The 11,444-nt window shown below is 40.0% G+C and overlaps 4 protein-coding genes and 1 non-coding gene across 7 annotated transcripts in view; 2 read left to right on the top strand and 3 right to left on the bottom strand.

The window, feature by feature from the left end:
• The window catches only part of LOC104754181 (phosphatidylinositol 4-kinase gamma 2-like), a 5,380-nt gene extending 5,008 nt beyond the window's left edge, over positions 1-372 (top strand). Inside the window, exon 3 of the mRNA XM_010476319.2 lies at positions 22-372. Coding sequence (XP_010474621.2) covers positions 22-183 — 162 coding nt within the window. The 3' untranslated portion in view covers positions 184-372. The remainder of the gene's footprint in view (positions 1-21) is intronic.
• On the top strand, positions 2,460-3,874 carry LOC104753117 (collagen alpha-2(IV) chain-like). The gene has a single exon (XM_010475412.2). The coding sequence runs from the start codon at positions 2,580-2,582 to the stop codon at positions 3,627-3,629; it is 1,050 nt and encodes a 349-aa protein (XP_010473714.1). The 5' UTR covers positions 2,460-2,579; the 3' UTR covers positions 3,630-3,874.
• Positions 4,515-7,430, bottom strand: LOC104753116 (UDP-glucose 4-epimerase 4-like). Its single transcript, XM_010475410.2, has 9 exons — positions 7,057-7,430; positions 6,760-6,809; positions 6,357-6,492; positions 6,143-6,244; positions 5,826-6,053; positions 5,408-5,486; positions 5,221-5,303; positions 5,031-5,122; positions 4,515-4,927 (listed from the first exon to the last, which is right to left on the bottom strand). Exons 1-9 carry the CDS (start codon positions 7,237-7,239, stop codon positions 4,834-4,836), a joined length of 1,047 nt encoding a protein of 348 aa, XP_010473712.1. The 5' UTR covers positions 7,240-7,430; the 3' UTR covers positions 4,515-4,833.
• LOC104753115 overlaps positions 7,594-11,444 on the bottom strand; it is a 5,093-nt gene continuing 1,242 nt past the window's right edge. Inside the window, exons 1-13 of one of the 3 annotated variants that reach the window (XM_010475408.2) lie at positions 10,586-11,129; positions 10,340-10,491; positions 10,175-10,252; positions 10,005-10,084; positions 9,677-9,761; positions 9,173-9,589; positions 8,978-9,085; positions 8,827-8,894; positions 8,643-8,730; positions 8,479-8,550; positions 8,335-8,388; positions 8,082-8,171; positions 7,594-7,747 (exon numbers count right to left, since the gene is read on the bottom strand). In XM_010475408.2, coding sequence (XP_010473710.1) covers positions 8,109-8,171; positions 8,335-8,388; positions 8,479-8,550; positions 8,643-8,730; positions 8,827-8,894; positions 8,978-9,085; positions 9,173-9,589; positions 9,677-9,761; positions 10,005-10,084; positions 10,175-10,252; positions 10,340-10,491; positions 10,586-10,994 — 1,674 coding nt within the window. In that variant the 5' untranslated portion in view covers positions 10,995-11,129 and the 3' untranslated portion in view covers positions 7,594-7,747; positions 8,082-8,108. Of the gene's footprint in view, positions 7,748-8,081; positions 8,172-8,334; positions 8,389-8,478; positions 8,572-8,642; positions 8,731-8,826; positions 8,895-8,977; positions 9,086-9,172; positions 9,590-9,676; positions 9,762-10,004; positions 10,085-10,174; positions 10,253-10,339; positions 10,492-10,585; positions 11,131-11,444 lie in introns of those variants that run through there. The other 2 variants (XR_762075.2, XM_010475409.2) reach the window with 2 other exon arrangements.
• Positions 11,275-11,347, bottom strand: TRNAA-CGC. Its single transcript has one exon. It is a non-coding gene; the product is annotated as a tRNA-Ala (tRNA).

The raw sequence follows: 11,444 nt of genomic DNA, 5'->3' as shown, positions 1-11,444 counted from the left end.
AGAAACCTAACGCCGTATCAAATAGGAATCATAATGTGCAGAGAAACGGTGAACAAAGACTCGGCGATTGAAGAGATAGTGAGAGAAGCTCATAACTCGGTGTTGCCTGCGTCGAGTGAGGCTACGTTTCTTGAAGCAGTCTCTGTGGCCATGGATCGTCGCTTGGACGAGCTAACTAAGTAACCCTTTTAAAAGTACATAATCAAGTTGGTTTTAATGGTATGTATGTATGTAATGTATCTATTATGTTGAGAAAAACGTTGGTAGGCTCTTCTTGGATAAATTTTTTCTTCCATGAAAGAAGCCCTTTAAACTTTTGTGTTTTTTTTTATCCCTAAACCATAAATAAAACGTTGCTGTTTTGTGTTTGTATTGTTAATTGTGCTGTGTGGTGGTATCGGAGGAGGAGTAGAATACACAAAGTAAGGAACCTATCTATCTACGGGCATTTGTGTCATTTTCTCTCTAGTGATATTTTCTTTTGCAAGTTGGATCCAACCGAAGTTACATAATTTGGCAGTGTGCTCTGATTCATGAGTCATGGAGTCTGACTTGTGTAGATTTTGTCTTCCCATTACATTAGATACTATAGGCTTCTAATTAAAGAGCAAATCCCAATTAAAATGGGACTTTAGACAATCTCACCCACTACATGTGGAAATATATACATACAAAAGAAAAATGTAAATCATGTGACTTTGGAATCTTTTCAAATTAAAATACTAAATAAACAAAAAACATTCTTGATTAATGCAATAAGCTGAACAATGAAATTAATCAACCAATCTCCGGTTGCCGAGCTCCATGCCCGAGCTGTGGGAGGGTGTAGATCTTAGTCATGTCTCTTAGTCTCTGTCATCTTTGGTTTGTTTCGGAGTTGTAGCAATCTTGTTGTCTGAATCCCCTTTGAAGCGAAGGACGATTGAAGGAGGGGAAGCCATCGACTTTGAGATTTGGTGGTGGTAGAGACGGATCCATTTGTTAATGGGTTAGTCTAGGTTGCGGCTCGGTTCTGGTGGTTCTCTTGGGGCTGGTGGCTTGAAGGAGACGAACTCGCTTCGTTTCCTTGACTGGTATGGTATTTCTCTCATCTCTCTCTTCTGTGGATATCGGGTTTTTCAATAAGGTTGTGTTGTTGGTGTTCGTGTTAGTGTGGCTACATCCAATGGTTTTAGGCTACATCCGTTGAATTAGTGTATCTCTCTCTTCGGTCATCGATTGGCTTCTTTTGTTGTCTCGGTGGAGTCGGACCCTTCCCTTGAAGATCCAGATCAAATTGTTGCGATGCTCGGTGGTGTATGTCCGAGGGGTTTCTTGTTATAGGGAGGAGTCAGTTGATTCTCTGACTGGTAACTGATTCCAATTTCATCAAGTTAAGCGTGTTTGGTATATCCCCTGTTTGCTTGATGGTGGCTTTAGTTTTTAGTGGGTTTGTGTGGTGTGGCCATGGTTCTTTTAGGGTTGTTTGTGTTTAGTGAGGACTGATTGTTGGAATTGGATTTGTTGTTTGGTTTGAAATGGGATCTTTTCTCTACCTCTCCTTCGAGTCCTCTTGCTGGGTTGAGGTTGTGTTTTGCTCTAGGTTCGTTCTTGGTGTGAGTCATTTGGAGGGATTTTGTTGCTGAGTCACCTACTAGCCTCTCTTTGAGTTTTCTTTGGAACCTTTGGAGTGAGGTTTTAGTCGAAGCAGTGGAATCGGTCTCTAGTTCTTCTCTTGCGAGGACGTCACCAGTTTTATGTCTGTAGGTGGCTGAAACTGTGGTCGACGAGTGTCCGCGTGTAAGAATAGTTGATCTTGCGTGGCTTGTCTTCGGTCGATATCAAAGTTTTTTCTTTGACCCTAAGGTTTGTGCTCTCTCCGTCTGGCTGGTGAGGTGCTATAGGAGTTGTATTTGTGTCTTTGGTCGCGTTGGTATCTTGCTTTCCTCCTGGTCGGTTTGCTTCTGGTTTAGTTTCGGTGTGAGGCTATCCGGCTTTATTGGTGCTCCCGACGTTTAATGGTTCTATAGGGAAGCTATGTAAGAGTCTTTCATGCCATTGTTCAATTATAGAGCTTAGTTTTCAGTTTTACCAAGACTTTTGCTTGTTAGATTTGTGTATTATGTTTAATTTTAGTTTGTATCTTTGTTTCCCTCTTTTGGGCTAAAGACCGCAGGGACATTCAGTAGTCCGTCGTCTAATGACCGCGAGGACATCCAGTTGTCCGTCGCCTCTTGTAATATTAACTTGGGATCTTTTTTTGGATTCAATAATAAAATTCAGATGACAAAAAAAAATTATTTCACTTGTGAAAATGATCTAAATTTACATTATATTTTGCTGTTTCAAATATCTTCTCAAATTTACTTTTATAATGAATGTTTTTGGGCTGCGTGACTAATGACAAAATGAGAAAAAATGTAAATGAAGAAGGAAAGGGCTTTTAATGATGTTTTGATTCATTGGTTGTCCTAAAAAAGACAATAATAATAAATGCTATCGAAGCACTCTCTACTCTCTACAGTCTCGACTCCACCACTCTCTCACTCACTCTCTGCTTCATCCCTATCCTCGTTTCCAAACACTCTCCGATCTCGGCAATGGCCAAACCACACGGTCGTCGCCGTTCTTCCAGCCGAACAAATCTAGCTTCTTGCGCCGTCGCCACCGTCTTCTTGCTCATCTTACTCGTGGTCCTCCTTGTCGTTTACTTCACAGTCTTCAAACCAAAAGACCCCAAGATCTCCGTTAACGCCGTCCAACTCCCGTCGTTCGCCGTCTCCAACAATACAGCTAACTTCACCTTCTCTCAGTACGTCGCCGTTAGAAACCCCAACCGTGCCGTTTTCTCTCATTACGACAGCTCTATTCAGCTCCTTTACTCGGGTAATCAAGTCGGGTTTATGTTCATACCCGCTGGTAAAATTGATTCGGGTCGGATTCAATACATGGCCGCCACTTTCACCGTCCAATCTTTCCCTATTTCTCCTCCTTCCTCCTCCGCCATCTCCACCGTCTCCGCTGCCGTTGTTCCAGATTCGCCGGTAATGCCTGGTCCTCCGGATTTCACCGTCGCTCCGAGAAACCCTGAAACTCCGGATTTACCGGGAAACCCTGAAACTCCCGATTTACCGGGAAACCCGGAAACGCCGGATTTTCCTGGGAATCCGGGTCCTCCGAGTATTCCGAGGAATCCAGGCTCGCCGCTGTTTCCGGGGAACCCAGGAGCTCCAGTTTTACCGAGGAATCCAGGCTCGCCGGAGTTTCCAGGAAATGCCCCGATAATTCCGGGTACTCCGGCGTTTCCGAGAAACCCAAATCCACCGGTTTTTCCAGGGAATCCCGGGTCGGGTAACCCGAGAAATATGGGTCCGCCGGGGTTTCCAGGAACCGGAGCTCCGCCTGGATTTCCGGGTACGCCGGGAGGATTCGGCGGGGGAGGAACAGGGCCAACTCTAGGAGATGGATATGCGAATCCGGGTTTCGGGTATGGGAATCGGGTCGGACCAACGATGGAGATAGAGTCGAAGATGGAGTTAGCGGGTCGGGTCAAAGTACTGCACGTGTTCACACATCACGTGGTCGCTAAATCGGATTGTCGGGTCACCGTCTCTATTGCCGATGGATCCGTCTTGGGCTTCCATTGCTAATTTTATTTTATTTCCCTATTTTTATTTATTTTTGCTCTTTAAAAAAAAAAAATCGTTTTTGCCCCTTTTTCCACTAATTTTGTTGCTCCTAAGTTTGAGGAAATTAATTAGAAATTGTAAAAAATTATTATTTTCTCCTAAAAAAGAGCAAGTTTCTTAGTAGTTTTCGATGTTGTTGCTCTTGGCATGTAGTTTTTATTGGTGTTCTTTTTTAATCTGTATAATGATCACGTTCTCTCCTTCAATTGAGCCCAAAAATGCTGATGTGTTTCCTGAGAATGTGGCTGAACCTTTTATTTCTTTTTAGTTTTGTACTTAAGTTGATTGTGGGAGAATATGGGTTTTACTTACGTACCATTGAAAGATCTGTATTCCATTTCCAAAATGTCTGTTTTGTAAAGTAAAAGTGAAATTCATTGCCTATCTTTGGATCTAAAGAAAAAGTATTAAAATGTTTATTAAAGCAAAGAGAATATACCAAAAAGTAAATATTTTGAGAATTTGTTGTGTTATGTATTTTGAATAGACCTTTGATATTGTTGTATTTTTTTGTGTGTATTTTGTCATTTCAAGAAGTCAAACAAAGGAGAAAGAAGAAAATAAATAAAGAGAAAGTGAAGTCACATCATTGGAGAAGCTCCCACTATCCTTGAGATTTGTGTAGTTTCTTCAATTATCTTTTGTCCTTTTTTTCTTTGTAATTTTCTTCATTTCAAATAGTTACAGTTTACAAGTGAAGATTGTTTGTCTACTGCAATTGTGTAATTGGGCTTTTTTTCCCTCTGCTCATTATCAAAAGAAGACGTTTTACACGCTCTTATTAGCTGAAGAAGAAGGACAGATTGAAATGCAGAGGTTTCAGTTCATATATTAAAATACTTGAAATAGCATACAAAAACCCATATGAAAAAGAATTGAATTCAATTCCTAAATAATACAAATATAATCCCATGAAAGATAATTTCCTAAGAGAGATAATACAAACCCAATAAACAAAAGAATACGCTCAAGTTAAACCTATGCGTGTATATAAATATAAATTACAAAAGGAGAAGGCAGATATATATGATATGAATAGAGAAGTAAGTTCTCCCTCACTGTGTTTGTTTTGGCTTCAGAGCTAAAACCTGAGTAGTGTGTAACTGTAACATAAAATATGAGACCCAAAAATAGAAAGAATGGGATATTGGATTTAGTGCTTTTGTTAAGTTGTGTCTGATGAAGAACCGTAACCAAAAGGATTGTTACTTGCCCAGTTCCATTGGTCCCTACACATTTCTTCGATTCCAAAATTTGCCCTGTCCACATATTTTGAGTTTCTTCGGTCTTAGAGACTTGCGCAAAAAAAGGGTCCATGATACTGTATTTAAATATAAACATTCGTTAGGTCTCTTTACTTACTTCCAGTTTAGTTCCCGTTCAGCTTTTTCTGTTGACGCATAGACGGTTTCTGCATCACCTGGTCTCCTTCCAACCTTCACCAGTGGGATTTTCTGTACGCATTATTTTCAAACTATCAAGTCCACACACATGCGTAAGTGCGTACACATTTATGGTTTTGTATAGGGAGACACAGAAGTGATCTCCTTACCATTCCAGAAGCTTTTTCAAATGCATCAACCATCTCCAACACTGTTGTTCCTTTTCCGGTTCCAAGGTTGTATACCTCACAACCTAGCACAACAGCCAAGTCAAACACCTGAGCATGTTTGTATACATAAGAGGATATGCACTGTCAAGACAATTTGGTGTTAACTAAGAAAAGAAGAAAAGCCTACCTATTTCAGTATCGTCTAGCTTTTGAAGCGCACATATATGGCCATCTGCTAGATCAACAACATGAATATAGTCTCGTACCTAAAACAGAAAAGAACGATAAGATCAATATACCTCACTACACCAAAGATAAAAGTAACATTATTCCATCACAATGTATCGGGTCAAGTTGAAGTCGACAACTAAGGAAGAAACTTAATCCAAAGTGAACCTATCGAAAGATCGTGACACTTTAGGAGTTCTAGTGATGACTCAAATCCATCTAGTGGCTCTCATCTAGGATATGGAGCAAACAATTCCTTAGATTCCCAACCCATGGACCAAAAGTAAAGATTTACATGATTTATGTGGAAGAGTGATAAGAAGCAGTTCTACGTGAGAGGGATACAAAAGACTGTATTAAGGATGTGAAAATCTTACACCAGTGCCATCTTTAGTGGTATAGTCGGTTCCATAAATTTTTAGGTTAGGCAGCCTCCCAACAACGACTTGTTGGACGTAAGGCATGAGATTATTTGGAGTTCCACAAGGATCCTCGCCAATGCGACCGCTAGGGTGCGCTCCCACAGGGTTAAAGTACCTCAACATTATGATTCTCCATTCAGGATCACCACGTTGCACATCACGGCAAATGTCCTCAATGAACAGCTACAAAATGAGAAACATTTCAGGATAAATACCAATCAAATCTACAAAAAAAAAAGCTTTCAGAGTCAGCATCAAAAACTACCGAATACCTTTGTCCGTCCATAAGGACTCATCCCAGAAAGGGAGGACTCTTCTGTACAAGGAACCTCCTTTGGCCAGCCATACACAGTTGCGGATGAAGAAAACACAAGCTGATTTAGATCAATGACAGAAGGTTAAATCATGTTTCACGTATATAAGGAAAACNAAAAAAAAAAAAAAAAAAAAAAAAAAAACTGTAATACAGAACAAAAGGGGGATTACTTTTTTACAACCGTGAGCAGCCATTACTTCCAAAAGTGTAATAGTCCCAATCAAGTTATTGTTATAATAGAGAAGCGGTTTCGCCACGCTCTCGCCGACTGCTTTCATTCCAGCAAAATGCATTACTGCATCGAACCTACATTACAGAGACACAAAGAGGGAGATAAGTCACATTACTGGAGGATTGGAAAATAAAAACACAAAGCATTTCTCATTTTGATCAGATCTTAGCATGAAGAAACATAAGATTCTCGCTTCCTAGGCTTTTCGGATCAACATCTATTGATCTTAAGGATAGAATAGAGAAATCAAAGTCAAAAATCACGAGATTTAAGAGTTGGAACATGTGTTTGCCTGGAAATGAGTAAATCCGTAAGAAGAAATAACTAAAAAAAAAACTCACTTTGATTCTGAGAAAACCTTCTCAAGTGCGGGTTTATCGCGAAGGTCCACCTGCAGGTATATAATAAGATTCATCAGCCATCTAATAACAAATAATCTCAGATTACCAATGATATAATGTCGAGAGCACAATTCGATCCAGCAATTGAATACGACTAGAAGACATTTGATCAACATAACTTCCCAAATCAAGCATCGTAAGCAAATCGAGATACAAAAAAAACTTTCAACTCATGATTCACCAAAACTCTCGGAATGCAATAATGATGATCCACATAGAAGAAAAAGATGAACAAACCTGGTGGACGGTGAGATTTTGACCACGATCTCCGGCGAGCTCCTTGACGCGTTGGATCGAAACGAGAGAGGAATTGTCGAGGTTGTCAATGACAACGGTGCTGTAGCCGCCGAGAAGAAGCTGAAGAACCGTGTGACTTCCGATGTAACCAGCACCGCCGGTAACCAGAATATTCCCAACCATCGAAGCTCCAAGAGGCGCGATGAAGAGAGAGAGAGAGAGAGAGAGAGAATCAAAAAGAGAAGCTTCCCTGGAAAAAATACTAACTATCCTTTCTTCTTCTTCTTCTTCTTGTGTGTTTTTCGGAATAAAAAGAGGAGTGGAGAAGAGAAGACACGTGGCTTTTTCATTATTTTGTTAACCTTATTATTATTATTATTATTAATACTTCAATTAATTTAAATGTCACAATTCTCTGGAGAAAGTGTCACTTTGCGTGTTTAGCAACTACTAATAATTTAATTCACAAAGGCTTTGCATTTAAAAAAAAAAAAAATTAAGATTACAAAGGGACATGAAACAATCCCTAAGCGTATATTAAAAAAAAGGAAACTATATTTAAAGAAACTAATAATTTCGGTGATTATTAAACTACTACTAGTATATTTATTACATGACAAATGTACCGAAATTAACTAATAGCGACCGACAAAAGAAACTTAACTTTTAGCGATGCTCCAGAGTTTTTGACCTGTACCAAATGATCAGCATTTCCATTATTACTTAAACCAATTATAAAATTTTCAAAAAAAGTATTCATTTTTACAGTGCAAAAAATTCCCAATGCAGCTCTGGAGAAAGAAAAAGATTCTTAAAAAAAAAAGTTAACTAAAATTTAATAAATATTGCAAGTAAAGATGTTAATGCCAGAACATTCGTCCACATTTTTCATATCATTGACGAATCTACGTTGCAGTTTTGACAGCAGACATTTTCAATGTCATGCATATGCCCGCCGAAAGATTGATTATTGCTTTTATATGATTGTGATAATTTTGATGTATAATGTATGATGGTTAACTAACCCGGTTTGTTGACAGAGGGGTGTGTGTTTAAGGTTGAGAGCTGAGTAGTCTCTCGGCCTCGTCATTTGCTTCAGCCTGTATTTTCCATTTCTGCATTACAAACATATAGACCAAAGTAATTGTTAAATAGGACACAAACTTGTTGCAAGTATGTGTATATCTATGCTTGTGTTGTCCAAACTGATAACTGGAAACTTGCAGGAAAAAAGATGTACACAATTCAATGTACATGGAGTTTCCAAAACTAAAATACCTCTTCAAGGTTTTCGAGTTCCATGATCTGCTCTATCTGTTGAGCAATGTTTTCCTGTGGAAACAATGGGGTTCTAATCATCAGTCTTCAGATTCGATCACATCAGGTTCTTAACTAAACTCTTCGAAATACGAAATAACTCACAGTATTGTTCACTTCCTCGGCTGCAAGAACATCAGTGTCCATTTCCACCTCGATCTCAATCATTGAAGATATCTAAACGTATAAGAAATCGAGCTGAAAGATTAAAACCAGGAGATCAAGTGAGATTTGTGAATATCTAAAATGGTTTTGTTTCGTTTTCTTACTTTGGCATAACTATCGATCAGCTCAATCTTTCCCTTTATGGAGTTCTCTAGACTTTCTCGTACCTTCTTTACTCTTGTTCTTCGAGTACTATATTTGCGTGAGATACACATTTTATTATGATAGATCTCGTTGTGTTAACAATTTCCCAGATGATGAGGTTCAAATGATCTGAGAGGGTCATACCGGTAAGCTGGCTCTCCTACTGCTAAAATTTTGTTCTCGAGCTGGCACATTCGAGCCAACATCCACACCTAATGGACACAACAAAGTTTTAGTAGTGTGTTTGATTACATATTGCGGGTTTCAAAAGGTATGGATAAACGAGACTTGGTACCTCTTTCTCAACTGCTTCCTTTAGATCTCTAATGCGGCGCTGGAGCACATCATACTGAGACAAGAGTTGCTGCTTGATACCAACCACATCTACTGTCCGTTCAGGGAGCTGAAACCGTGCAAGGGAATATGAGATTCAAACCAAAGAGACTAAGACATGTTCACTTGATACAGTTCACATGTTAGAGAATATAACCTGATTTAGCTGAGGAAGGACAAAAGAATTTACGGTTACTCCAACTGCTAGTGATGTAACAGCAGCAACTGAGAGTAATTGAGGCAAACTGGGATTAATAATACCAGAAGCAGCATCTCCCGTAGCCAAAACAGCAAGAAGGGGTATTATAAACGATGGTTGCAAGATCTTATCTCCATCTTGTAAAGGAGGCCTTAGCAAGAGTGACTCTCGTCCATCCTTGTGCTTTGTGAGGCTCATAGGTTCTCCAGGGTAAAACTTTGGAGCTTTGGGGCTAAATTTGAAAGGTCCCACTTGTCTGTAAACATTAGAAGGAGCAGCAGAGGCAACTGTCACTCTTTCTCCCTCTTGCGCAGGGAGTTCGGCTGTCTCAGTGGCAAACCGGTGCGTTCGGGCTGTACCGGAAGGAGTTCGTACCTGAAATCCAATGCAATGGTAACAATATCTGATGTACCAAAATCAAAATTACGCTGAAAATGAAAATGTGTTAGCAATGGCAATTACCACAATAGAGTGCACCGAAGATGTGATCTTGTTCTTCTTTATCTGGATTAGTCTGAGCCCTTTCTCCCAGAGAGGAATGTCCTTGCTGCGTTCGGCAGATGTAGCTCCTTAGAGAAAGTGAATATCCCAGCATCAACACCACACGCATCTCAATTTGTTTTACAGGTCAAATTAACAAACAAAAACCGCTCTCACACCCAACAAAATCTAAATCTAGAAACATATTAAAAGAAATACTAAAGCGTACTCTAAACAAACATATTAAAAGAAATCTAAATCTAAACCTAGAGGTAGGCAACAAAGAAGAGAAATAGTAAAGAGTACTAACCCGAGCTCTTCTGATTCAATGCTGGTTATGTCACCAGAGAAAAGCTCGTATTGGTAACGGCAATTAGCGCAAGATGCAATCTAGAAACATAGACAGCACAAATCATCAAGTTATTCTTAAAAAAAGATATACTGAGCAAAAACAATCAGTTAGATTGGGTCAGTCATTACCTGAACTCCATGCTGGGGTTGTGCAACAGCAATGGCAATCAAACAGGTGGGACATCTCACAATTTTACCAAAGGGAACCTAAGATCACATTAATTAATTAAGTTGAGACTAACTAATTTCAAGAGTGTCCTAAGAAACTGTTAAAAGGTGTTGTTGCATAGTAACCTCCTCAGCAGGGGAGATTCCAACACGGCAAATATCTCCGATGATCCTTAGAGAATCAGAAACCCTTAAGGAAGCAGCAAGACTATTAACCAACATCGTGTAGACCTCAACGTCAGGCCTTGACCATCTCCATCGATCAATTTCACTTCCACCTGTGCAAAAAAAAAAAAAAACAAAAAGAATCAATCCTAAATTTGCTTAATCAATCACAGAAACTCCTACTCTGGGTGAATGAGATGAGAGAACCTAAATCGAAACTCGCTCGCATGGCGTAAAATATCGACAAGGCAAGATCAACATTGCCGCGACTGACAGCAGCGGAGATAATCGAACGGCAATCTTCAAGCTCAACGATTCCGCCGCGATTTGACTCGAATCGTTCAGAAATCATCTCGAGCGCTTCATCCGCATCTCTAACGGCGGATACGCTGCTCAGAAGCTCGTCGTCGAGAATAGAAGACGAAACATCGGCTCCGGCGGAGCTGACACTGTCTCTGCTCCGGTCTCCATAGGACGAGAATAGAATCCGTCGCCGTATACGACCGATATTCGCCGGTTTGAAGAATAGAGAGCGAAGAAGAGGGTGAGTGTCGTCGTGGAGGTTAGGGATGCGATTGATTCCGGAGAAGACGGAGGAAACTACACGAAGACTCATTGATTAAAAGCGGAAGAGAAAGTCACCGGCGAAGAAGACGGAGGAGCATCGGTTCGGTGGTGGTTCTCTCGGAGATGAGGAACGAGAGGCTATGAAAGAGGGAAGAAGAAACCAACAACGGTCTCTAATGATATTGTTTTTTTCTTTCTTCTATCTATTGCTTCGGTTGATCTTGCGCCGTTGATTTTTCGATCTTCTAACCCAAAAAAAAAACAATCCGACGGCGGTTGAGCTTGAGAGATATATTAGTAAGTCACAAAATTAATAATTAAATGTATAATGGAGGTGCGGGGAATCGAACCCCGTGCCTCTCGCATGCGAAGCGAGCGCTCTACCATATGAGCTACACCCCCGAATCATGTTTACTGTCAAGGATGTATTCACTTATAACTTGGTAAACCAAAAACATCTTCACAAAGCAGTAGAATATTAAACATTAAATTTATTTCG

Source organism: Camelina sativa, chromosome 16 (genome assembly GCF_000633955.1).
Source record: "Camelina sativa cultivar DH55 chromosome 16, Cs, whole genome shotgun sequence".
NCBI classification, from domain to species: Eukaryota; Viridiplantae; Streptophyta; class Magnoliopsida; order Brassicales; family Brassicaceae; genus Camelina; species Camelina sativa.
The sequence above is the reverse complement of the archived record's forward strand: the minus strand, read 5'-3'. Positions and strand labels throughout refer to the sequence as shown.